This window comes from Blennius ocellaris, assembly GCF_963422515.1.
Source record: "Blennius ocellaris genome assembly, chromosome: 17".
In the NCBI taxonomy this organism is placed as follows: Eukaryota; Metazoa; Chordata; class Actinopteri; order Blenniiformes; family Blenniidae; genus Blennius; species Blennius ocellaris.
Window position 1 is genome coordinate 23,779,035 of NC_137666.1, and position 26,363 is coordinate 23,805,397.

The 26,363-nt window shown below is 44.5% G+C and overlaps 1 protein-coding gene across 1 annotated transcript; it reads left to right on the plus strand.

The window, feature by feature from the left end:
• Positions 1-1,152: 1,152 nt before the first annotated feature.
• Positions 1,153-24,260, plus strand: LOC308142394 (HHIP-like protein 1). The gene is made up of 9 exons (XM_080512772.1): positions 1,153-1,561; positions 12,156-12,802; positions 12,907-13,050; positions 15,259-15,587; positions 17,658-17,784; positions 18,967-19,112; positions 19,182-19,263; positions 23,017-23,099; positions 23,197-24,260. The coding sequence occupies exons 1-9, from the start codon at positions 1,238-1,240 to the stop codon at positions 23,748-23,750; spliced, it is 2,436 nt and encodes an 811-aa protein (XP_080368898.1). The 5' UTR covers positions 1,153-1,237; the 3' UTR covers positions 23,751-24,260.
• Positions 24,261-26,363: the final 2,103 nt, after the last annotated feature.

Genomic DNA, 26,363 nt, shown 5'->3' on the forward strand with positions numbered 1-26,363 from the left:
ACAGAACAAGGTCTAATGCATGTCCATGGTCGTGTGTCGAGCCAGACACACACTGAACCAGATTGAAAAAACATCAATAGCAGTGCAAAGGTCCTCCAGAATAAAGAAACTAAGAGCATGTGGTAACTATAACTAGCCTTTGACAAGTTGAGCTGAGCACAGCTAAGCATATAAATGTTTGACTCTCATGAACATGTGTTGATCTAATTACTTGTGACGGAGTTGTAGTGGTGATGATATTATGAGCAGGTAACCTTGTGAATGAATGCTGGCTGTGTCTCAGACTGACAGAGTTTACATGCTGATCTTACCTGTTAACTCACAGTCCTGCACAAGTCATCTCTAACACTGTTCACCTTGTACTGTTGCTGTACTGCCTATGCTGGACTGAGTCGATCTCTCTCTTTCTCTCTCTCTCTCTCTCTGCTTGCAGCTCAGGGCATAACTTCAAATGATGAATTGCCACAGTTGGTTATTTGTGATTAATTATTAACAATGAGCACGAATGCTTTAGTGAACGGACACCAGATGGCCTTGAATACAAAAAACAACAAACAAAAACGTATTTGATACAGAGACACTGAGTGTCCATAGAGACATAAACTAACACGTGGTAACTGGATAGTATCTCATTAGCACAACCAAGTGCTTTGTACAGGTCTTCGGGTCACACCAGTCTCTGTGGGATCTTGTTACAGGTCTTCGTACGGGTCTCCGTAGTTTGATGACTTCACTCTGGAAAAACTCTTGGTGAGTCAGACTCTCTGGTCCGAGTTCAGAACAGACTCCCACATCAACACGCCAAAGAGAGTGAAGTTCCACTTTAAAGTATTTGAACTCAGTGTCGGTCACTTCTCTGACAACGACGGGAGAACACGCAATGCTGGCTGGAATTAAATCCAGGAGAGTCTGGATGGGAATGAGGAAAGATGCTGCTGTGGGCTCAGTGGGAGAGGAGCAGTGAAGTGACACACACACACACACACACACACACACACACACACACACACACACACACACACACACACACACACACACACACACACACACACACACACACACACACACACACACACACACACACACACACACACACTGCAGCTTGGACTTTAACCTGTTTTTGTGGCTGTTAAAGGCTGACAGAGTGTTGTGGGGCAGCAGCAGATAGGCCGTCAGAGGACACACGTCAGAGCAAAGTCTGCGCAGGGAACTTCTGCATATCTCGGCTTCAGGCAGCATGCACAACCCGGGCGGCTGGAGACTCTCCCCGGGCGGCCGGGGGCTCTCCCCGGGCGGCCGGAGCCTCTCCCCGGCTCTGAGTCTCCTCGTCCTCTGGAGCCTGTGCGTCACCCCTGGAACGTCACACCCGCAGTGTCTGGACTTCAAGCCGCCCTTCAGGCCGTCCTCTCCGCTGCAATTCTGTGTCATGTACAAGGACTTTGGCTGCTGCAGCCACCAGAGAGACCAGGAGCTGATGCGCTCCTTCTACCGGGTCATGGAGCACCTGGACTCCCGTGGGTATGAGAGGTGTGCGGGCTTCGTGATGGAGATGCTCTGCCAGGTAAACTGAGGTCCCATTTACTCTACAACATTAGACGTGACGACACCAAATGTTAAGAAAGTGTTGCGTTTACACAGTGGACGCACTGACAACGATGTAGTTAGTCTGCCGGGCCACGGGAGGGCGCTGTTGCTTGGTTTTGTCATGAAAAAACACAGACGTGTGCAGAGAACAATACACTATAAACGTGAACAAAATCGACAGCGCCTCACATTCATATGGGCTGATGACAAATCAGATGCTATTTGAGATGAGTGTCAACTATTTAAGTACCCATATGGACTGTAAAATGAGAGTCATACTATAATGGGGCCGTGATGTATATTTACAGGCACATATGCAGAATTAACTATTTATAAAAGGGATGGGATGCATATGTCCCAGCCCTCCAGCAGTCTCTGCAAAAGGGAATTGCACCTGTGAAAGAAACGTTCCACCTTGGGAGCCAGTATAAAAACTTCATCGATGCTGTGTCAATAGATCCCCCAAAAGTGAAGACAGTTTTGCAGATACACTCATATTCATTGTCCTGTAAACAGGGCTTGAAGGTTGCTGGTTCGATCCTGATAAAAACAGTATGCAATCAATTATTAAAAAAGATGGATAAAGACTGGTGAAATGATTAATCAAATCAGCGATGATGATTATTATTATTATTTAAAAAAAGCATTTCATTTGACAACTTGGTTTTATTCTACTACTCCACGTGTTTTATGTATAATCTGAACCTAGAAAGGCTCCCAGATCCTATAGAATTTGTCTGATGAGCCGTGGACAGATGCATGTCGCTTCTAATATTCTAATATTCTAATTAGAAGCTGCTAATAAAAGCTTCTATTACTTCCATCTGTGACAAATATAAAAGCGATGACGCTACACTGAATTCTGGGCATCCCTCCTTAGACTGCTGCCCCCCAACCCGGGGAACAATGGATGGATGGATGGATGGATGGATGGGAGGATGGGTGGATGGATGGATAGATGGATAGATGGATAGATGGATGAATGGATGGATGGATGGGTGGATGGATGGATGATGGATGGGTGGATGGAGAAGTTTGGCTGAGAAGCTGCAGGTGAGGTTCAACTTTCCCCAGTATGGTTATTTTTAAATGCATGTTTTCAGAATCTTGCCAATGTGTCCAGGTTTGTTAATGTTTATAAATATCTAGATATGCTCATATTTATTAATGACTGAAAATCAAAGAGCTTAAAAAAGCAGTTTATTTTTCACTTCTTTTTTGAGGTTTGAGGTAAAATGCTTTGAAAGATGAATTGATGCGTTGTTTGGAAAAGTAAAACCTCTGATGTAGAGACACCCTGAAATCCAAGGGCAAGTGTCCCCTGAAGACAGGGGTCCTCTCTTCAGAGGGTTATGAGGACAAATTGTAGGACCAGTTGATATTGAATGAACCAAAGACCAAAAATGTTACGATTATTTAAAAGCAAATAATACAGTATGAATACATATATACATGTATATAAGATATAGACAAGATGATTATTGAATTAGATTGAATGTACTTCAGGGACCACATACAGTCCACTTTCATCTTGAGTGGTAAAATATTGCTATAGCTACCTCTAAATTTACACTTCAAAGTGTTTCTTTGTTGTGGTCACTGTGTATGTAATGAAATTCTTCTATATGTTTACATGATCAAACAGTTAGTACTCTAAATCATTACAATTCCAACATAAAATCAATTTTAATGAAACATTCTGGCGCAAAATACAATGAAATGTCAAAAAAAACCTTCCTTCCTAAAACCTCCTTGCTTAGTGGGACTAGATTGGAGCCTCTTGGTTGGTTTTGGCCCTTATGTTGTCTGTTGTTAAGGGAAAGTGAAACTTCAGTACGCATGATGTCACACTCGTCATCCACCCTGTGCGCCAGGCTCTGACTCTGCAGGGATATTTCGGGATTGTTGCGTTATGGAACACGCATGGAAGAGAACCCAGAGTGTCGCATGGATGCAACCATGTAATCACTGTTGCCTGAATATTCTAATAATCCGGTCCAGCCCAAGTATTTTGGCCATTTCAGTGTCTGCTCAGCTTGAAATTTGCCAGGTAAACCTGTCCGTTGTCCACAGTGTGCAGGTGTCCCTCATCATGGCGTGTCAACCGTTAGAGACACAGCGACGTGTCCACTCAGTACAGGTGGTCCGGTCTGACCGGGTCCCCTCCTCAGAGGTTCTACTGTATACAAATACACAAATTGTATATATATGTACATTTCTCCATCTCTGAGATTATTAAAGGATTATCTTATCTTATCTTACTGTGGCAGACTTTGCTATGGGTGAATTGGGAAGCTGGCCAGAATGCCAGAAGGCGGCTCCTGCGGGGAAAACCAGACCAACGTCGTGGCTCGGACACAAACTTTCTCTTTTATTAATGAAACAGGTCAGAGAAATGTATGTAAAAGTTAAAACGCGGCTTTGTAGCTGACTGCTTTGAGTGATGTGTTCCAGTGCATCACGTAAGTGCGCCCTCTGACATCAACGAGCTGTGGGGCTTACAGTAGCAACGTTACTTGCTAAACATGATTCAAATATGACTGACACAGTCATTAGCGAGCTAGAACCTGGGCTGACCAGCCAGTTCCGCCACTGCGAACCTTTTGTTTTCTAAACTCAGACTGTCATTTCAAGTGACTAAATGAAGCATCTGCTTATATTTCTGTATAAGTATGGTCATCAAAGAGTCATATTAATAAGTGCTCTCTATTCACTGTTTAAAAGAACTACAATGTTTTATCACTGGGGGCCTCTCTTAATCTCAACAATTCAAGATTGTTGTAATTATGGTTTATAAATGCACTGACGACATGAGCGCCTTCGTCAGCCTCGAGGACTCTGTGGCTCATGGTTTGTCTGCAGCTTCCTTAAGAGACAGTTATAGACCCAAAAGAGATGGAGTCATGCAATGGATTTATATATCAACCTTGTCAGGCCTGAAAGATGTGGAAAGTGTGGAGGAGAGCATGATATTGGAGAATGCACAGTGGACGTTCCTAAATGCTGCAATTGTGGTGGCTGCCATGTGGCGTCCTCAAAAGAGTGTCAGCTTTATGCGAAGGCTAAGCAGGTATTGGTGGTAAGTAGGGATGCTCGATATTGGCCTTTCTACCGATATCCGATATTCCGATATTGTCCAACTCTTAATTTCCGATACCGATATCACCGATACCGATATATGCTGGCTTTTTACATCAAAACTGTTCGGTAACAACAACATAAAATATCTCCTACTGTGGAACTAACACATTATGCCTAATTTTATTGTGATGCCCCACTGGATGCATATGTGAATCAAACATGGCTTTCCAAATGTACACACTGAGAAAAATAAGAGAACAACTTAAATTCTGGAAAAAAGTGCCATGTTTATTTAGTGTTAGAGAGAAACCTCAACAACAAACTCAACAACACCACAGACAATATAAAAAAAAAAGGAAGAGGCATATCTTCAGTCCATTAGTTGTAAACAGTCAATGAATGAATAACTGGACATAACTTGTCAAATAATAGACTCAAACTGGACTCAATCTCTTTTAAGAGTAACAAAATAGTGCAAATATAAACAAGAAAGGCACAGAAATGCTCACAAAATTAAAACAGCCCTCCTTTAAAGTGCAACAAAAACAAAGACTGAAGTTGACTCGTCCATATAACTGGTCTATTTCTTTCCCCATGTCCTCATGTGTAAGAGGGAGATTGTTCTGTATGAATACACTGGTTCACTGTCAACACTGGTGCAGGGTGCAGTCAGGTACTGGTACCAGTGCTGAACACTGGTTCACTGACAACACTGGTGCAGGGGGCAGTCAGGTACTGGTACCAGTGCTGAACACTGGTTCACCGTCAACACTGGTGCAGGGTGCAGTCAGGTACTGGTACCAGTGCTGAACACTGGTTCACTGACAACACTGGTGCAGGGTGCCGTCAGGTACTGGTACCAGTGCTGAACACTGGTTCACCGTCAACACTGGTGCAGGGTGCAGTCAGGTACTGGTACCAGTGCTGAACACTGGTTCACTGTCAACACTGGTGCAGGGGGCAGTCAGGTACTGGTACCAGTGCTGAACACTGGTTCACCGTCAACACTGGTGCAGGGTGCAGTCAGGTACTGGTACCAGTGCTGAACACTGGTTCACTGTCAACACTGGTGCAGGGGGCAGTCAGGTACTGGTACCAGTGCTGAACACTGGTTCACCGTCAACACTGGTGCAGGGTGCAGTCAGGTACTGGTACCAGTGCTGAACACTGGTTCACCGTCAACACTGGTGCAGGGTGCAGTCAGGTACTGGTACCAGTGCTGAACACTGGTTCACTGTCAACACTGGTGCGGGGTGCAGTCAGGTACTGGTACCAGTGCTGAACACTGGTTCACCGTCAACACTGGTGCGGGGTGCAGTCAGGTACTGGTACCAGTGCTGAACACTGGTTCACCGTCAACACTGGTGCAGGGTGCAGTCAGGTACTGGTACCAGTGCTGAACACTGGTTCACTGTCAACACTGGTGCAGGGTGCAGTCAGGTACCGGTACCAGTGCTGAACACTGGTTCACTGTCAACACTGGTGCAGGGTGCAGTCAGGTACTGGTACCAGTGCTGAACAGTGGTTCACCGTCAACACTGGTGCAGGGTGCAGTCAGGTACTGGTACCAGTGCTGAACACTGGTTCACTGTCAACACTGGTGCAGGGTGCAGTCAGGTACTGGTACCAGTGCTGAACAGTGGTTCACTGTCAACACTGGTGCAGGGTGCAGTCAGGTACTGGTACCAGTGCTGAACACTGGTTCACTGTCAACACTGGTGCAGGGTGCAGTCAGGTACTGGTACCAGTGCTGAACAGTGGTTCACTGTCAACACTGGTGCAGGGTGCAGTCAGGTACTGGTACCAGTGCTGAACACTGGTTCACCGTCAACACTGGTGCAGGGTGCAGTCAGGTACTGGTACCAGTGCTGAACAGTGGTTCACCGTCAACACTGGTGCAGGGTGCAGTCAGGTACTGGTACCAGTGCTGAACAGTGGTTCACTGTCAACACTGGTGTAGGGTGCAGTCAGGTACTGGTACCAGTGCTGAACACTGGTTCACCGTCAACACTGGTGCAGGGTGCAGTCAGGTACTGGTACCAGTGCTGAACACTGGTTCACTGTCAACACTGGTGCAGGGTGCAGTCAGGTACTGGTACCAGTGCTGAACACTGGTTCACTGTCAACACTGGTGCAGGGTGCAGTCAGGTACTGGTACCAGCAGGGAAGAGGGCCTGGTTGAGCCTCCAGTCCTCCACGGACATTTCATTCACGGGGCTTCTCCTTCTTAGCCACGAGTCCAGCGTGTTGTTAAACGTCATCAAGCGCGCGCCCGTAAACGTCCCATGCTGCGTTCATGCAGACTCGGTAATTCCAATATCGGTTGTAAAAATCCGATACCGATATTTCCAAATGTTACATTTTTAAGTCAATAGGACATCCCTAGTGGTAAGGGAACAATACAAAATCTCCTACGCAGAAGCTCTAAAGGAGGTAGAGGGAAAATCCACTCAGGCGGGAATGACTCCCCCGAGGGGAACAGTGGGAGTTACAGAACCACGTCGCTCCACAGATCATGATTTGATTACTGTGAGTAAGGAGTGTCTCCTGGCGTTTATTGTGGATGTTGTACATGGTTCTCGGAGCAAGGTTTCAAGGTCTGACTTAATAAAGTGCGTTGTACAATCTGCTGGCAGATTCTTGGGTCTTAGAGACTATGCTCCCCAGTCACTGTTCAACTATATGAGGGAGGGCCTCGAACCGCCAGTGGTATCCAGCCAGTCCTCGAGAGTAGATTGGGCAGGCAGAGATGGGGCAGAAGGGACAAGTGCCATGGAAGAGGGTGATCTCATCAACATCTTTGACAAGGATTAGTTAACGGTCTGCATTCTGCAATGGAATGCTTGGAGTCTCATTGCAAATGGTCAGGAGTTTAAAAAGTGTGTAAAGGATTTTGATGTGAAGCCGGATGTTGTGTGCGTGCAAGAGACTTGGTTGAAGCCATGTCTTGATTTTTCAATTCCTGGGTATGACTGCTTGCGTGAGGATTGAGGTGAAAGAAGTGGGGGTGGGTGGGCCACGTTTGTTAAAGTAGGGGTTCAGTATAAACGGTGTGAATGTGACGTCTCTCTAGAATGTTTAATCACTGAGGTGTGGAGCACTGAGGGGAAAATTGTTATTATAGATTGTTATAACCCATGTAAACGTCTGGATTGAACAGAGCTAGAAGGGATAGCTGGTTACACTGACTCTTCAGTTGTTTGGGTGGGGGATTTTAACGCCCACAACCCCTTGTGGGGAAGTCAGGAGTGGGACACGAATGGCTCTGTGATTGAGGAGCTTCTAGACAGACGTAATTTTGTTATTCTGAATGATGGTTCCCCCACTCGGATTGATATTAGTACAAATAAAACCTCTTGCCTTGACCTCACCTTTACAAGCCCGTCGCTAGCCAGGATAGCTGACTGGAGAGTCCTGGATAGTTCATTAGGTACTGATCATTTTCCAGTAATGTCTATTTTTAATAAAACGCTAGCGACAGAACCATTGGGTAGACCTCTCCGACTAGACTTCACTCGGGCAGACTGGGACACGTTTAGGGAAGGCACCAGGGCAGGGCTGGGTGATGTAAATAGCGATGGGTCTACAGATGAAATGGGGGACTCATTAGCAGCTTTGATCATGAGAGTTGCTTCAGAGACCATTCCCTATAAAAGGCAGCTTCCAGACAGAATTATTGTCCCATGGTGGAATGAGGAGTGCAGTATCGCTGTGAGAAATAGAAATAAAGCATTTAAAACCTTAAGAGAATATCCTATACAAGATAATGTAATTGAGTTCAAAAGGTGTAGAGCTGTGCCTCGGAAAGTCATAAAGGGGGCAAAGAAGAAGTCTTGGAGGGCATTTTGTGGTACTTTGGGGCCTAAAACCCCAGTAAAACAAGTTTGGGCACAGATCCATAGGACGGTCGGGAAAGCGGTTAATACCTCAGTTCCAGTGTTAAAGGATGATGGCATAGAGGCTATCTCTAATAAAGAAAAGGCGGATATGTGTGTGAAGGTGTTTCAAGATGTTCATAATTCAATGCTTTTAGAGGAAGAAAGTTTTTGAATTAGAAGGGAGGTCGTGGAAGTTAACATGCACAGAGGGTAATGATAAATCATTTAATGTGTGTTTTTCCTTTAAGGAGCTCAAAGATGCTATAGAGGCCGGAGCAAACACCACGCCAGGTCAAGATCAGATAAGTTACACGCTTCTGCAGCATCTCTTCCAGTGTTGGAAGAGATGCTGGTCTTGTTTAATTCTATTTGGGAGGCTGGGTCATTACCAAAGACCTGGAGACATGCACTGGTGATTCCCATCTTGAAGCCTGGAAAGGACCCGTCCTCCCCATCGTCTTACAGACCTATAGCCTTGACCGCGGTGCTCTGTGAGGTGATGGAGAGGATGGTTACAAATAGACTCATGTATTTTTTAGAAGTTAATTGTTTTTTTGTAAATGATCAGAATGGCTTTAGAATTGGCAGAAACACAATGGACTCTGTTGCAGTGCTGGATCAAGATATTCGAAGAGCGATTATTAATAAGGAAGCAGTGGTGGCGGTTTTCATTGATATTGAGAAAGCCTATGACAGTATGTGGCGGGAGGGTCTGCTTTTTAAACTTTTTGATGCCGGCATTAGGGGCAGGATGTTCCATTGGATAAAGAATTTTCTTAATGAGAGAACGATCCAGGTAAGGGGAAGGAATGATCTTTCAAGGATAGTAGGTAGTTTGAATGGCACCCCACAGGGTTCAGTAATCAGTCCGGTTTTATTTAATGTGATGATAAATAATATTTTTCAAAGTGTGAGTCCAGCGTTTGGAAAATCCCTTTTTGCAGATGACGGAGCCATTTGGCATAAAGGCAAGAGTATAGAATTTCTAATTAAGCAAACACAGAAGGCCTTGGGTCAAATAGAAAGCTGGGCAAACACATGGGGTTTTAAAATTTCTATATCAAAAAGTAAATATATGTTCTTTGGTCTCAAAAGGAAACTCCCGAGTCAAACTCTGCAGTTGTATGGGCGCCCAATAGAGAAGGCTAAAGAGTTCAGGTTTCTTGGTATGTGGCTGGATGAAAGGTTAACTTGGAGAATGCATACTGAAAAAACTATTAGCAAATGTGAGAAAATAATTAATGTTCTTCGCAGTTTGGCTGGCAGTGACTGGGGAGCAGATAGATCCACGCTCCATATGATCTATAGAGGAATGATAAGGCCAGTACTGGACTATGGCTGCTTTGTATTTGGTGCAGCGGCAAAAACTGTATTGGGAAAATTGGATGTAGTACAAGCAAAAGCCCTAAGAGTCTGCAGCGGAGCGTTTAAGACCACACCTATTCCTGCTCTGTTAGTTGAGATGGAGGAAACTCCCTTAAACCTTAGGAGACAAAAGTTGGGTCTCCAGTACTGGGCTAGATTAGCTGGCCTATAGCGTAACTCTGCGGCCAAGTGTCTCTTGGAAGATTGCTGGGAGTTTGTGAAGAGAGAGGATAAAGCCACATTTTTGAGATCCACCTGCCAGACAGCAAGTAGGATGGGTTTGGAGAAGGGAGGTGTGGTTGGAACAATGTGGCCCCCTGCCCCATTCTGGCTTTTACCAGAGCCTGAGGTCCAGCTGCACCTGGTGGGGCACGACAAGGGGCAGGTCAGTGCCCAAATTAATGAGTTTGTGTGTCTCAACAAGAACAGTGCATATCACATATTTACAGATGGGTCTAGGGATCCAGACTCAGGAAAGGCTGGATTTGGAGTTTACATAGTAAATAACAAAATTGGTAAAAGTATGCGAGTGTACGATAATACAGCTGTGTTCACTACCGAGTTGCTAGCCATCTGGTGGGCACTAGATTGGGTTGAGAGCAATAACGGTGAAACATCCTACATTTACTCAGATTCACTGTCTGCTTTCCAGGATATTTCTGCTGGTCGGTCCGGGGCTCGAGCAGACATCATCTTGGAGATTTTGTGTTGTCTTCGCCGGATAGAGTCAATGGGGTCTAGTGTTGTGTTTTGCTGGGTCCCAGCCCATTCAGGGGTAGCGGGGAACGAAGCAGCTGATACTTTGGCTAAACGGTCACTTCTCTGTAAAGAAGTAGAGAACGAAATCTGTTTGGGAAAACTTGAGTGCATAAGTATTATAAAAAGTTCGGTGTATAAACAGTGGCAAGTAGAATGGGAGAAAGAGAGGAGAGGAAGGCATTATTTTAACTGTCAGCCTCTGGTGCGGAATACCAGGCCCTTGTGGACATGTTGCCGGGCAAATCAAGTAAAGATAGCGAGATTGAGACTGGGGCATTGTGGGCTTGCAGCATATTTAAAGATCGTTGGCAAACACCCTGACGGACTGTGTGAGTGTGGTCAGCTTGAGACAGTGCCTCATGTATTATTTACTTGTTCCCTGCACTCTGCTGAAAGACAGGTTCTTTACAAACGGTTAACAGATCTCTCGTTATCAGTGTTTTCAATAAAGTCATTATTTTCTTCAGGAGCGAGCTCGCGCTTGATAGATAAAATAGTTATAACCTTCCTTCTCTCCACCAACATGTACTCACGAATCTAACGTAAAGCAGTGTGACACCCTGAACGGTAGAGGCAGCATTACACTAGTGTTAGTGTCCAGCCTGCCGGAACCTAAAGAAGAAGAACTCCACTTCCTCAAATACAGCCTGGAGCAAAAGGGGAGGAGAGACAGGAGAGGGAAAAGCCCAACACGCCCCTATGAGGCCTCTGAGGAGTGGGCTTGACAGTTGTGTTTGCTTTTTTCTCATTCTACTTCTTCTTTCCCTCCTCATTTTGTTTAGATTTTGTCTGCTTGTATTTAACAACCATGTGAAAATTACGGTGGCCCTGAAGCCCAAACCACAACAACAACTCACTAAACACAACAACAAATTGGAAAACACAACTGCAAATTGAAAAAAACCAACAGCAAATCATTAAACACAACACAAATGAAAAAAACACAACGAATTGAGGCCCTTGGCATGGGATGGCATCAGTCTGTGGGGCTCTATCACTTTTCGTTTGCCGTAATTCTATCTCTGCAAAACAGAAGAAGTTGGTTTTGGGTGCAAAAACTGGACGTTCATGTTCTGTAAACAAATTATTTACTGACTGTTTTGGTTTGCTTGCCTGGTTCCAATACAGGTCGGGGCCTTTCTGTGTGGAGTTTGTATGTTCTCCTGCGTGTGTGCGTGAGTTTCCTGTGGGTACTCCGGGTTTCCTCCCACAGTCCCAAAAAGACGCCCTGCGAGTCCCTGAGCAAGACCCTCGGCCCTCAACAGCCCCCCCCCCCCCCCCCCCCCCCCACGAGTGCTGCTCTGTGTGGCTGGTCATTCGGTCATTCGGTCAAATTGCCCAAAGGAGATTAATACAGTTGTTAAAATAAAACAGCACACAACATATAGATAATATATATCATTTTGTCTTTTCTAATTTCAAAATAAGATAACTTTGAAAAAAACCCAACATTTATTTCCTCCTCTTCCTCTCCTCTATCTGTCTCAGGAGTGTTCTCCTTACGCTGCTCACCTCTTTGATGCAGAGGACCCGAGCACTCCGGTCCGGACCATCCCTGGCCTCTGTCCTGACTACTGCTCTGACTTCTACACCAGGTGCCACTCCACCATACCTTACCTGACTGATGACCAACACATTGCACGGGTCATAGATGACCAGGCACGTGTCTGCTCCTACCTGGAGCTCGGAGACATGGACTACTGTTATCCTCATCTGCTCAACAACCAGAAGCTCAACCAGAACCTGGGCCGTGTCCAGTCAGACTCCGATGGCTGTCTCCAGCTGTGTCTGGAAGAAGTGGCCAACGGCCTGCGCAACCCTTTAGCCATGGTGCATGCTAACGATGGTACACATAGGTTCTTCGTGGCAGAGCAGGTAGGCTTGGTCTGGACTTTCCTCCCTGATCGCTCCAAATTGGACCAACCGTTTCTAAACATTACCAAGGCTGTGCTTACGTCATCCTGGGAGGGGGATGAAAGAGGCTTCCTGGGACTCACATTTCACCCTGAGTACAAATACAACGGGAAGTTCTATGTGTACTATTCAGTGGAGATTGGTCTAGATGAGAGGATCAGGATCAGTGAGTTCCGCGTGTCGAGCCATGATATGAATCTGGCAGATCACACCTCTGAACGGTAGGTATGGATTATAGTTCCAGATTAGTCAACAAGTTTCTAATGACCTCAGAGAATCTGTTTGTACAAATCTGTCTGTTTTGTTATGTCTGTTTTACTCCTAGAGTTGTTCTGGAAATTGATGAACCAGCATCCAACCACAATGGAGGGCAGCTGCTCTTTGCAGATGATGGTTACTTGTACATTTTCACGGGGGACGGTGGAATGGCCGGAGATCCATTTGGGATGTATGGAAATGCCCAGAATAAGTACGGAAGCTACTAAATGCTTGTACAATATTGCATCTTCAATATACCTTATGCATCCATATTTCCAGGAATTTTACTTTTATTTCAACAGTCTAGCAGGGTTACCCTGCTGCTCCAGGGTTACAGACACAGCCAATCTTCATAGTCACCATGTTTTATTCCATTAACTACACAATCCCCCACCCAAAGCAACTCACTGCAAACACTTCCCTGCTGACTTTTGATGCTGCTGCTCTTCTGCTGCTTGGCTGCTGTGTGTCCCGGGCCACGTTTACACTCACCCAGGTCTTTACAAAAACTGTGATATCTCTGCATTTGGCCTTGCATTTACACATGAATGCAGGTATGAGTAACCACAAACAATGATTTGTGAAAACTCCGGCCACAGTGGGGATTTGGAAAAATTCTGTCTCTGCTTCTAAAGAGGGTAGGTGGAGATTTTTGTCACAATATGCGAGGGAAGCGTCATCTTTGTGTGACCGATGTTTATAGTTTAAACGCTTTGATAAAAAGGGATCCAGTGAAAGCTGCTTGTTCTTGTGCTTTTTTTGTGTTTTATATTCTAACGCCACATATTAACGCTTGTTTATTGGTCCCAACCAACGAACGGTTTCACTGAAATTACTCATTGTCATTTATGACATTGTGTTTTTTCCAGGGCTCTGATTGGCTATCATAGCTTCTTGCTTCTCTTCACAGTACCCCCTACAGGTTTGGCATGCTCATGGTAGCTCTAATCGAGGTGTATGACCAGGTCCGTGTAAATTATGTTTTTTCGTAAACAATCAGATGTAAATGAAGATTTTTTTTTTTGTAAACGTCAATGGGGAAATATCAGTTTTTGTAAAAACCTGGGTACGTGTAAACGTGGCCCCAACACGTGCGTGTATCCTCCCCCCATGCTTCCTTTGTGCTTCCTCCCCTTGTAACACCTGTATCCCTGCAGCTCCTCCCTTTATAGGAAGAGAGGTGATCAGCCCCTGCATGCACCTCCCTCCCACAAACAGTTTTATTAGAATGTGTCACATGAAGCACCTGTAACTTGGGCCAAATCCACACGAGCCAAAATTATATTTTTTATCCCCGAGGTTCTCAAAAAAAATGTAGTCCACACCTCACTATGAACACGGCTCAACACAGGGCTTTAGGGGCATGTAGTACACATGCCAAGCCTTTAGGGGCGCTGTCACTCACCAAACACAGAAGACAGAGCACATAGAAACTTTGAAGTAGCTCCTGCTCCTAAACGTCATATAACTCTGAGGTCTATAGGTCTGTGTCTCCACTCGTCCTGCTTCTAGCATCAGAAGCTTCTGCAGCTCGACCGGAGGTTGTCGTCCGTGATTGGTTATTTGATGACATTGCAGACAGCGGTGGGGGGATAGGGGGGCGACTACATCACCTTTTTTTTTCCACAGTTGATTGTCTTTGCCGTCCACACCCCAGGGTGTGAACGGCACGAGCCGGGGTTTTAGAATTTCCCCATTCTAGGACTCGTCTAAAAAGAAAAAGTTGAAACAGTTTGCATGCCTCTAAAACACCGGCTGTCATGGATGAATGGCCGAAAACCGCTCATTTACGTGAACCGGCATTCTCGTGTGGACGAGCCCTTAGGAAATCAGCATAACCATCTCCTTTCACACCGCATCACAAAATGCAAGTTGATTCACTGTGATACCAAACAGGTTTTCTACAATTCACATCAAAAACATATTTTTAATATCTGAGCATTTTGTACTCAAACAAAATAAAAAAAAAACAAAACCAGATGAAAATATGTTGTGAATTCAATGAGTTCTGATTATATTAGAATTGCAAAGACCTCCTGCTTCAATTGAAGTGAAAGTACCGGAGCAGAAGAGTCTTCATCCAAGCTGGTGGCGAGACTCAAGGTACTCCGAAAGCTGACATGTATCTACAAGCATTTTTTATTAATCTACTATGACACTTGTATTATTTGTGTGCTCAAGTTGTGACATTGTAAGCTCATATTAACAATTCATTTGGAATGTTTCCTTCTCAATTATGGCCATTGTTACTGAACATTTCTGAGGTTTGTTTTATATTGTGCTCATTTGTCCCTCAGGATCGTATCTCGTTTTACAAAAGAAAAGATGGGTAGTCCATTTAATTTCTGTACTGTAATGAGGAGAACTTGTATTTTTCTGTGAAAGATGCCCCTCAGATTGTCTTTGTCATATTTTCCAGGTCAGCTCTTCTGGGTAAGGTTCTTCGCATCGATGTGGATGTTAGTGAGAGAGGGACGCCATACAGGAGCCCTCCAGACAACCCCTTTATCCACGAGCGCGGCGCCCGTCCCGAGGTTTATGCCTTTGGTGTCCGCAACATGTGGAGGTGCTCGGTGGACCGTGGCGACCCTCTGACCAAAGAGGGCAAAGGTCGTCTTTTCTGTGGGGACGTGGGCCAGAACAAGTTTGAAGAAATCGACATTATTGAGAGGGGCCGTAACTACGGCTGGAGAGCCAAGGAGGGCTTTTCCTGCTACGATAAAAAGCTCTGCGTCAACGGCTCATTAGGTAAAGCACCGAGAGGACACAATACAATGCAGCATAACCTGAAATGTGTTGGAGCAACATGTTTGCAACTTTGATTTCTTAATCAGAATTCTAATTAATTTTGAACTGAATTGAGTCCTTCAAATGTGTCGTCCACATCCAGCATGTTAGCTGCAAGAAGATTCGCCTCTACAGACAACCCTCATTCCAAAGGGAGACAGTGTGGAAAGTTAATTAAAAAACACATACAATCATATTTACAAAGCTCAGCTCACAGCTCGTAGAACACAACCTACATATCAGATTAAAAACCGAGACATTTCACAATTTCCTGGAAAGTATTGGCTCATTTTGGTGGCAGCAGCACGCAACAAGAAAGCTGAGGCAGGACAGCAGTTCCCATTCTGATTCAGCGAAATCTTTTCCGGGACCAATTTCAATAAGCTTTTGATCAGAGAAGATGCAGTGTTTGTAACGGCTTCAAAGTTTACTCATGAACTGCCAAATTCAAGAGATTCAAGAGACTTCAAGAGCAGCAAGTACAAACAAAGCAAATAGTTTTGCAGCGCTAAAATTAAACGTTGTAAAGATAATATCTCTAAAATGTGTAAAATGTTCAAAATAGAAGCACAAATTGGACCATGAACTGTGTTCACAGACAGTGATTACTGGAACTGTCCCTAAGTTCATGCGGTCGTTAAATGCAGTGAAAGTTTTGAAGATCACCAACTTCATTCTTTGCCTTTGACCTTGTCCTGGCCTTTGACCTTGTCTTTGTTGACGTTATACTCAGTTGATCAGAGCTGGGTATTGTAAGGCTCTCTGAAATGTTCCTTTAATGCCCGTCTGACCTGTTAATTAAGCCATGAACCTCATTATGGGTCAAGTTCTCCCTTTGATTTGTGCTTTGTCATGCGCTCTTCTGTTTTTAGACGTGTTTGTCATTACATCCAAAATGAGCTCACATTTCCTCTGAAGTTGTCAAATGGCTTCTCCAGTGTGTGATACAATCTTCCAGAAAATATATTTATATATTGAAGTTCGCAACCCAGATTTTGATGAATTGGTTTTGTACATTTGATGGACAAAAAATATATTAAGCTTTTGTTTTGGCTTCAACAATGTTTGTTTTGGGGGGGGGGGGGGGGGGTTAGGTGAAAGAGTTCCAATGTGCATGTTTAGGTTTTTAGGTCTTTTTAAGACGTATTAGTGTTTGTGCAACATTTTGATAATTGGCAGGTACAGTGGTCGCTCGTTTATCGCGGGGTTAACGTTTTAAAAATAACCCGCAATAAACAAAATAAGTAGTTCACTTTTTTTTTTTTACAAGTATTACATATTTTTTTAAGGCTGTAAAACCCCTCACCACACACTTTATACACTTTTCTCAGACATGAATTAACATTTTCTCCCATTTCTCTCTTGTTTAAACTCTCCCAAAGTTCAAACCTTCGTAGATTTTAAAACATAAACATTCCTCAGCAGGTTCCTTTGTCAGTGTAGAACGTTTTGTCGACATCGTGGGGTTTGTCAGGAACAAAACTTGCAAACATGCAGCACTTCAGAGTCTCACTGCTATCGATCAGACATCGATGTATATTTGGCAAGTCGAACGCATTCGCGTACATGAGACAAGGCATGGAGATTGATTGACAAGGGTCTACAGTCCCTTAGTCAATCAGGACAGATAATACAATGTGCAGGTTCTCCCTTAGCCAATCAGGACACAGAACACAATGTGTGGGTTCTCCCTTAGCCAACCAGGATGCAGAACACTGTGCATGTACGTACTTGTAAAAAAAACAAAAAACAAAAAACAAAAAAGCATTCAAAATTGCACACAAAAAAATCCTCGAAAGAGCAAGGCCTCGAAAGGTGAATGGCGTTATAGTGAGGGACAACGGTACTGTCAATGACAGACTCACATTCTTCTCCACATTTGCATTGATATTTTTTGGGTTGTATTTACTTTGACTCTTCATAATCTTAATTTCTGTAAAACTTTAGAAAACACGTTGGAAATTGGACAACAATTCACAGACATCATGTTATTGTTAATCCAATGAATAATATATTTTTTTCCCCCCGTAGATGATGTCCTGCCTATTTATGCTTATCCTCACAAGATGGGGAAGTCAGTGACTGGTGGTTATGTGTACCGAGGCTGTGAACATCCAAATCTCAATGGCATGTACATATTTGGGGACTTCATGAGTGGGTAGGTCGAAATAAAATAATAAAGTACATGACCATCCTGACATGGTAACCGTTAATAGATCACTTTTCAAAATCTGTTATCAGTGTTTGACTTGCTTCACTTTTACTTTGAACATTATATGAATCTTATGAAGCATGTCTTCACTTTATGTATTAAATGTTTTTTTCCTTTCAGAGCAACAGATTGATTTATAACCCCTAACACTGAATAACGAGCGAATGAATCACCTCCAGTTCTTTTGAAAAATATATTCACAAAATAGGAAATGACTAAATCCCCCGTTGAAGACAACTCATAGCACACTTATAGACAAGAAAAGCTTAAACACGCTGTTTTACATACACTACCAAAATGTATTTAAACCCAACTACCGTCCCTCTGTGTGCTCAGATTGCTCATATATTTAGCAGAACATATGGCGTGATGCTAGCCCTGGAAACAACGGAAAAAATGAGATCACATTATTCAGGGAGCTCTGGTGACTTGTGTGAAGACGACACTCTCATCAGAATAGAACTGTTTGTTAAATCTATACAGTCTGTCATGACTCTTGGCAGTGCGTGGCCAAAGCTGGCCCAGCAGTTCATTTTGTCCTGCAGGGGGATTGAAAAATTTCAATAGCAAAAAAAAAATAGTCTGAAAAGAGTGTCTCTGAAGATTCTTCTGCTGCAGCGTTGACCGTGAGCAAACTCTGCTGGTCGAGTAGCAGATTAGCATCAGAGACACCGTTGTGACTGGGACTCTATGAAAACATGCACATTTTGCTCATGATCCATTCCATGTCAACGTTCAGCTCGCATCAATCTAAAAAGACGCCGCATGGAAGACAAGAGCTCAGATGTTTAGCACATTCAAAGCAGAAAATCAGTAACGTATTACTATTGAATTTATAGAAACAATTCAAGGAATAAAGCAAGCTCATCAACAATAAAAAATATCAGCATCAAAGTACTTTATTTCACAATGTGTTAAAATTCAAAGAAACATTCAGAGTTATTTACAGTATAAATGAAGCTTTAATATTACAGGTTTGGTGAGATGAACTGAACCATGTCAGACAAACTGCATTGCGCTTTTTATGTGTCAGTTTGATTCTTTATCGACTTTATTCTGGTATTTTAGTTCTGACAGAGCGTAGAGAGTAACATAACATGTCGTAATGTTTTGAACTTTGCGTTGCAGGCGTTTGATGAGCCTGCAGGAAGACCGCAGCACGAATACATGGAGCTACAACGAGATCTGTATGGGGATGGGCCGGACCTGTGCCTTCCCTGGACTGATCAACAACTATCACCAGTACATCATCTCCTTTGCTGAAGACGAATCTGGTAATAAATCAGAAGGTTGGTGTTTGCAGAGTGTTTTCGTTGTTGGCTGACATGTTGGTTTCCCTGCAGGCGAGTTGTACTTCATGTCCACTGGAATCCCGAGTGCCACCTCAGCTTCAGGAGTGGTTTATAAACTGGTGGATCCCTCCAGGTGAGTGAGATACGATCTGTTCACTGCTTCATATAGAGAACGGGAACCTTGCCCTCACCACAGCTGCTTCACATCTGGAAACTCTTTTAATCGTGTGTCTTTGAAATTAACAGAAGAGCTGGGACATAACATCTGGCTGTCGTGAGGTTTTGAGTCTTTAGATCTTGTTGTCCTCAGATTTCCTCACACTGCTGTTTTATGTCCTCAAACTGAGGTGTAACAGTGAGCTGAGCATTAACTTCAGCTTTACCACGAGACTGAGAAGTAAAAGACGCAGTGTCCTCACAGTGTCCTCAGGTCAGTCCTCACAGTGTCTTCAGGTCAGTCCTCACAGTGTCTTCAGGTCAGTCCTCACAGTGTCCTCAGGTCAGTCCTCACAGTGTCTTCAGGTCAGTCCTCACAGTGTCCTCAGGTCAGTCCTCACAGTGTCTTCAGGTCAGTCCTCACAGTGTCCTCAGGTCAGTCCTCACAGTGTCTTCAGGTCAGTCCTCACAGTGTCCTCAGGTCAGTCCTCACAGTGTCTTCAGGTCAGTCCTCACAGTGTCCTCAGGTCAGTCCTCACAGTGTCCTCAGGTCAGTCCTCACAGTGTCTTCAGGTCAGTCCTCACAGTGTCCTCAGGTCAGTCCTCACAGTGTCTTCAGGTCAGTCCTCACAGTGTCCTCAGGTCAGTCCTCACAGTGTCTTCAGGTCAGTCCTCACAGTGTCCTCAGGTCAGTCCTCACAGTGTCTTCAGGTCAGTCCTCACAGTGTCTTCAGGTCAGTCCTCACAGTGTCCTCAGGTCAGTCCTCACAGTGTCTTCAGGTCAGTCCTCACAGTGTCTTCAGGTCAGTCCTCACAGTGTCCTCAGGTCAGTCCTCACAGTGACTTCACTCAGTGTCTTCAGGCTGGTCTTCATAGTCTTCAGGTCAGTTCTTCCAGTATCCTTGTGTCAGTCAACAGAGTGTGGGCTGATCTGTCTTCACAGTGTCCTCAGGTCAATCTACATAATGTCTTGACATCTGTCCTCATCCTCATCCTCATTGCATCCTCAATATACCTTATGCATCCATATTTCCAGGAATTTTACTTTTATTTCAACAGTCTAGCAGGGTTACCCCTCATCAGGTCAATCTACATAATGTCTTGACATCTGTCCTCGGTGTCCTCAGTTCACTCAGTGAGCCATGGTGTGACTCATGTTTTGGACATGCTCAGTTAATGACTATTTGCTGCAGAAGAACAAAGTTGAGACCATTTGAAGTGTGGCAGGGAAAATGCAACATCTGCCAACCAGACAGCGTCACTCATTTCTTGATTTCTTTTAAAAACTGAAAAACGTCATATCTCAAGGAATAAACTCACAGCAGCATGGAAGTGCCTTGACACCTCAGAACGGTGAGTCAGAAACACCTCTGAGCCTTCGTAAGGCTGGTGCACACTATGGGATTTTTCAAACCTTCACAGATTTAGAGGCCACACACTTGATGATCACAAAAGAGAGATTGCACAAGATCTCTCTTCTGATTTCATAGTGTGTGGTGTGACGACAGCGCTCGCCACGCACTGACCGGTCCTTCAGCAGAGTGTCAGGCTCTTCACGCTCAATATTCCAAAACTCACAGTCAAACGTGACTCCAGTGTAAAGCACGGCGTGTACATGTAAACAGTCGTGTTGCCACAAATCAACCTCGGGCCACTATTACAACTTGGGATTTTCTTTTATCGAGGTAACTTCAGGATTAACCCCGAACCTGTGAAGCCCATTCACTTCTTACCAAGATAAATCAACCTGGTACTCTGATGTTTAACTCCGGAGGAGAGCATAAACGCACGGACTTCTGACAAATCAGATCTCTTTGAAAATGACCTGCTTATTTTTTAGAATATCTTGATTGGTGCAGGGATTGTACTGCCCACTTGGTACACTCAGGAAGTGTTTAAATCAATCTTTATTACATAATGAAATAATTCCTTGTCACTGAGGCTTTAAAGGATGTTCTTGTTCTCGACTTGTTCTTGTTCTAAAAGTTTGTTTGGCTCTACAAGGGTTAATCTGTAATAATAAGGTTAATAATTTTGGTCACGTCTAATATAACTACAGAAATATGAATGGATGGACCGCACATCTACTCTGCAGTCATGGTGATGAATTAATGTTCCAACAAAATGCATTCATACAGTGGAAACAGCGTCTCAGCAACTTCATGGGAAGTGTAAAGTAAAAGAAGAGCAGTGTGTAATAATAAAATAGAACTGAGTGATCACATTGCAGTGCAAGTCTGTTTATATGAACTAAGATCTTATAATCTCGTGAAGTCATGATTTAACAAGTGGGGGATTTTCTGGCTTTGGCTGTGGAAACAGTGTGGCTTTTTGCCTGGTTGCCATGGTTCACGTGACGTCACTCCCCCTGTTGGCCGACTCCTGTCGGAGCAGACCAAAGACTACAGGATTTCTCGTCAAAAATATTGAACATTATCTATGTTCCGAGACCTTCCAAGCGGATCGGACTGGACAAAATCCCTCTTAAAACACCACACAGCACAGGAAAATCAGACACAACGTTGTTTGCAGACATTTGACAATCAGGCCTTTGCTCCTGATGCTCAGAAAAGAGAGATCGGGGCCAAAATCGCCCCGGTCATCCTGCAGTGTGCCTGAAGACTCTGTTATGTTCAGACTTTTCACAATGACAAGCTTCATCACATTTTGGAGAACAGAGAGCTGAAACGGTCCTGATGTCCTGTTGTCTCCACATTCTGTACGGCCTTACTGGATTGGCACAGTAAAGTTCATACAGTTCAGTTTTATTTCCAGGAGATAAGATAAACTTTTATTAGTCGCACAAGTGGGAAATTGCAAGGTCTCAGCAGCATAGTTGACACTTACACTGACATGACGTTCTGTTGCTCCAGCTGACCACTCCTTAAAAGAGGCTGCACCTGCTGAAATTCATCCGCCAAGTTAGGTCTTTATACACCATAAAGTTTGCGTGGGAAGTTGCGCATACAACTTTCATGCCCCATTTTGTGTGTATCCCACCTTTACAAATGAGACCCCATGCCCGCAGACAACTGTGTCAGAAAAAACGGTCCTGTGTCCACGTGCTGTGGAGGACCAGGACATAAGGTGCTGGTCAACCCCCTCATGGTTCATCTTGTCCCTCAGATGCACATACTGCATGGTGTTGAAAGCACTGGAGAAATGAAATAAACATGAACCTCACAGTGATTCCAGGCATCTCCAAGTGAGACAGGGCTTGATGTTGGAGCTGGATGACGGTCTCCTCCACTGCAGTACCAGGTTGGTAGGCCCACTAGAGCGGGTCCATGTAAGGCCTCATCATCAGGCAGTGATGGGCGAAGACCACCCTCCCCAGGGTGGGACGCTTTAGCCACTGGCCTCCAGCTGCTAAAGACCTTCTAATGTGGGGTCTTTCACAGCCCCCAAAAAGCACATAATGACCTGAAGGCACTTTTACAGAGAATAACCTAACAATTCCATGTGAGGAGGAAGTGTGCAATATCTGGTGGAAAAGAAAAACTCGGGAAACACTGTAAGAACAGAGAGAACCCTGCAGAACCAGACTTATAGGTGGAGACTTTCTGTTGCTTGAGGATAAAAGAAGAGGACAGACAGCAACAAGCAACAGATTGTCATAAACCCACAAACTGAGACTGATTCCACATAAGATGCTGTAAGGTGACAAAGTGTTTTGTGCTGCCCTTTGATGATCACAGTCAACATGTTTTTTTTGTTCTCCGCCTTTCAGACGTGCTCCACCAAGACACTGTCACTACGAACCGCTTCCTGTCAGAGTGAAAAGTAATATCATCAAGTTTGTTCCTCAGGAAAGTAAGTCTACCTTCAACCGCATTCAAATCAGACAATAAAACAGTTTATCAGGCATTATATATGTATTTGTTGTATTTTCCTTCATTTGGTGCATTAGCACTTACTCTTCTTGAACCACAAAGAGGCGATGTAGAGCCGCTACCCACGGCGTCGAACGACTGGCTGCTAGAGCTCCTGGATCGTCTTGAAGAACAAGGAGCCAACCTGCCCCCATCAGCACCCACTGCGCCCGTCAAGCCAAGAAGCTCCAGACGGAAGGGTCGGCGTCGGAAGGGCAAATCCAGAGCTGGAAGTGAACCTGAGCTCCAGAACGGAGCAGTGAGGCTCGCCGGTGACGAGCATGGCCGCAGTGACCGTGGACGTGTTGAAGTCTACTTCAATGGGGTTTGGGGTACTGTTTGTGACGACCTGTGGACAACTGAAAATGCTGCGGTAGTCTGTCGTCAGCTGGGTTTCCAGTTGGCTCTGAAGGCCAGTAAGAATTCAGAGTTCGGGGAAGGGACTCATCTGCGGATTCTCCTGGACGACGTCCAGTGTGGAGGGACTGAGTCCAGCCTGCTGGACTGCAGACATGCTGGAGTTGGGACTCATAACTGTGCTCACCATGAAGACGCTGGAGTGATCTGTGGAAACTCTATTGTAGATGTGTAATGTGAGGTCAAAGCTCAGCACCTGGCTAGATCTCAGTCAGAACAAGTGACATTTATACTGTACAATCATTTGTCTCCCGAATGGACAAATCAGACTATACATAATGTTATCATTGCTTCCAAAGAGTGAACAAACCGCAGCAGTGACATTGGACAATGTCGTGTTTGAACCTCAACAATAATCAATAAAAAAAATGACTTTGAACACGACACATATGTGATTTGAAGAAGTTGAATGCTACATGTCAATGCAGAGTTAAAAAAATCATCATAAAGTCATGTGTAAGGCAAACCAGTAAACCCAAAGTAGCAGAGATTGCTCATGAAGCAAAAGTTTGTCAACAAAGAAAGATTAATGGCTGAACTGAACTGCAATTTAATTTTCTTTACAGATGATACATTGATTTTTATTTTCAAACTGTTGCCTATTTGATTTGTTAATGCACTTGACAACATTTGTGCAATACTTTGATGTATCGAGCTTTGTATACCTCTCTATGTAATAATTCCAATAAATATTTGAATAAAAGCTTTGTGGTAGCCTCTGCATTCTCCCACTAAGAAAATTAGTCAGTTTTTTATTTTGTCAGTTTCTTGATGAGGCGAGCTGAAGCATATATATATATATATTATTAATAATGGTAAATGTTTTTCCTTTCATACCAACTGTAACCAGCAAAGGCTTTTATTTTGATACAATATACAGGAACACCATGGCAGCATGACATGACATGCAAAACCCTCTTCACTCCTGGTTGCCAACTTCCATTAAGCCAAGTGAGATCAACGAACTACACGAAGAGGCAGAGCAGCAGTGTGCCTTCAGGAGAGGTTGTGACTTTCAGAGGATGTGGCCTTCAAGAGGGGGTGTGGCCTTTAAGAGGGGGTGTGGCCTTCAAGAGGGGGTGTGGCCTTCAAGAGGGGGGGGTGTGGCCTTCAAGAGGGGTGTGTGGCCTTCAAGAGGGGGTGTGGCCTTCAAGGGGGTGTGTGGCCTTCAAGAGGGGGTGTGGCCTTCAAGAGGGGGTGTGGCCTTCAGGAGAGGTTGTGACTTTCAGAGGATGTGGCCTTCAAGAGGGGGTGTAGCCTTCAAGAGGGGGTGTGGCCTTCAAGAGGGGTGTGTGGCCTTCAAGAGGGGTGTGTGGCCTTCAAGGGGGTGTGTGGCCTTCAAGAGGGGGTGTCGCCTTCAAGAGGGGGGTGTGGCCTTCGAGAGGGGGTGTGGCCTTCAAGAGGGGTGTGTGGCCTTCAAGAGGGGTGTGTGGCCTTCAAGAGGGGGTGTGGCCTTCAAGAGGGGTGTGTGGCCTTCAAGAGGGGGTGTGGCCTTCAAGAGGGGGTGTGGCCTTCAAGAGGGGGTGTGGCCTTCAATAGGGGGTGTGGCCTTCAAGAAGGGTGTGTGGCCTTCAAGAGGGGGTGTGGCCTTCAAGAGGGGTGTGTGGCCTTCAAGAGGGGGTGTGGCCTTCAAGAGGGGTGTGTGGCCTTCAAGGGGGTGTGTGGCCTTCAAGAGGGTGTGTGGCCTTCGAGAGGGGTGTGGCCTTCAAGGGGGTGTGGCCTTCGCAATACGACAGCGCAGGAGTGAGTGACTTGTGCAGCCTCTCATTATAGAAGTAGGAGGATTTTTTTTTTTTTTTAAACATACGTTGATGCTGTAAGTAATTGCAGATTTTTTTCAAATTCCTTAAAAAAAAGTCAAAAGAATGCGAGAGAGATGAGTGGCTGTCACTAAACACTATCCTGAATAAGTTCAGATATACTTTCATTGTCTCTGTGGGGATTTTTTGTTCTTTTTTTATACATTACATGCATTGGGTATGTTACGACCCGGCTCCTCGGTCGCAACATGAAAGGAAGGGGGAGACAAAGTGGCTGGAAGTTCAGAACCCTCGATGGGGTTTTTATTAATCAAACAATAATAACATGGTATTTCTGTTGTCAGTGTAAGTGTACAATATGCTGTAGGTGTGTGTAGGTGCGAATAGAAGTCAGTATGAAACCTGTCATGAAATACAAGTGTTGAATGCAGGTGTGAAATAAAGAAAGGAGTGTGGTGGCTGCCACGCCATGGCCGAGCTGGAGGATGAGGGAGTGAGAGAGAGCGGGAGCGGTACAGAAACTTTCCCTTTTGAAGGGTGGAGCTGCAGGGCCTGCAGCTCCCCCGGGTGGTGCTCTCCAGCACTGCACCTCCAACACAGACAGAATGATTAGTGGGACCTTCACAGGCTATAATTTAAGCATGTAATTGTGAAAAAACGCTGCAGTGAATCCATTTGAAAATTGACAAAGGAACCTTGGGGCATGTAGAACAAGAATCTGGTGTATTTTACTGAAAATAATTTGATTTCTGGGGGGAATTTTAAAAAATCTGCTTTGACAACAATATTTCAATGAGGTGCGATTTGTGTGTGTGATTGTGAAAATAAATGCTGCAGTGAATCAGCTTGAAAATTGACACAGCAGTACCTGGGGTCATGTCGGTATGTACAGGACAGGAATGCGGTGCAGTTTGCTGAAAAAAATGTTATTAGAATTTTTAGGAAATGTTGTGCCTTTACTGTACGATATTATAATTACGTGTGTAATTGTGGTCCATATTGACATGATCATGAACAAGGGCAACATT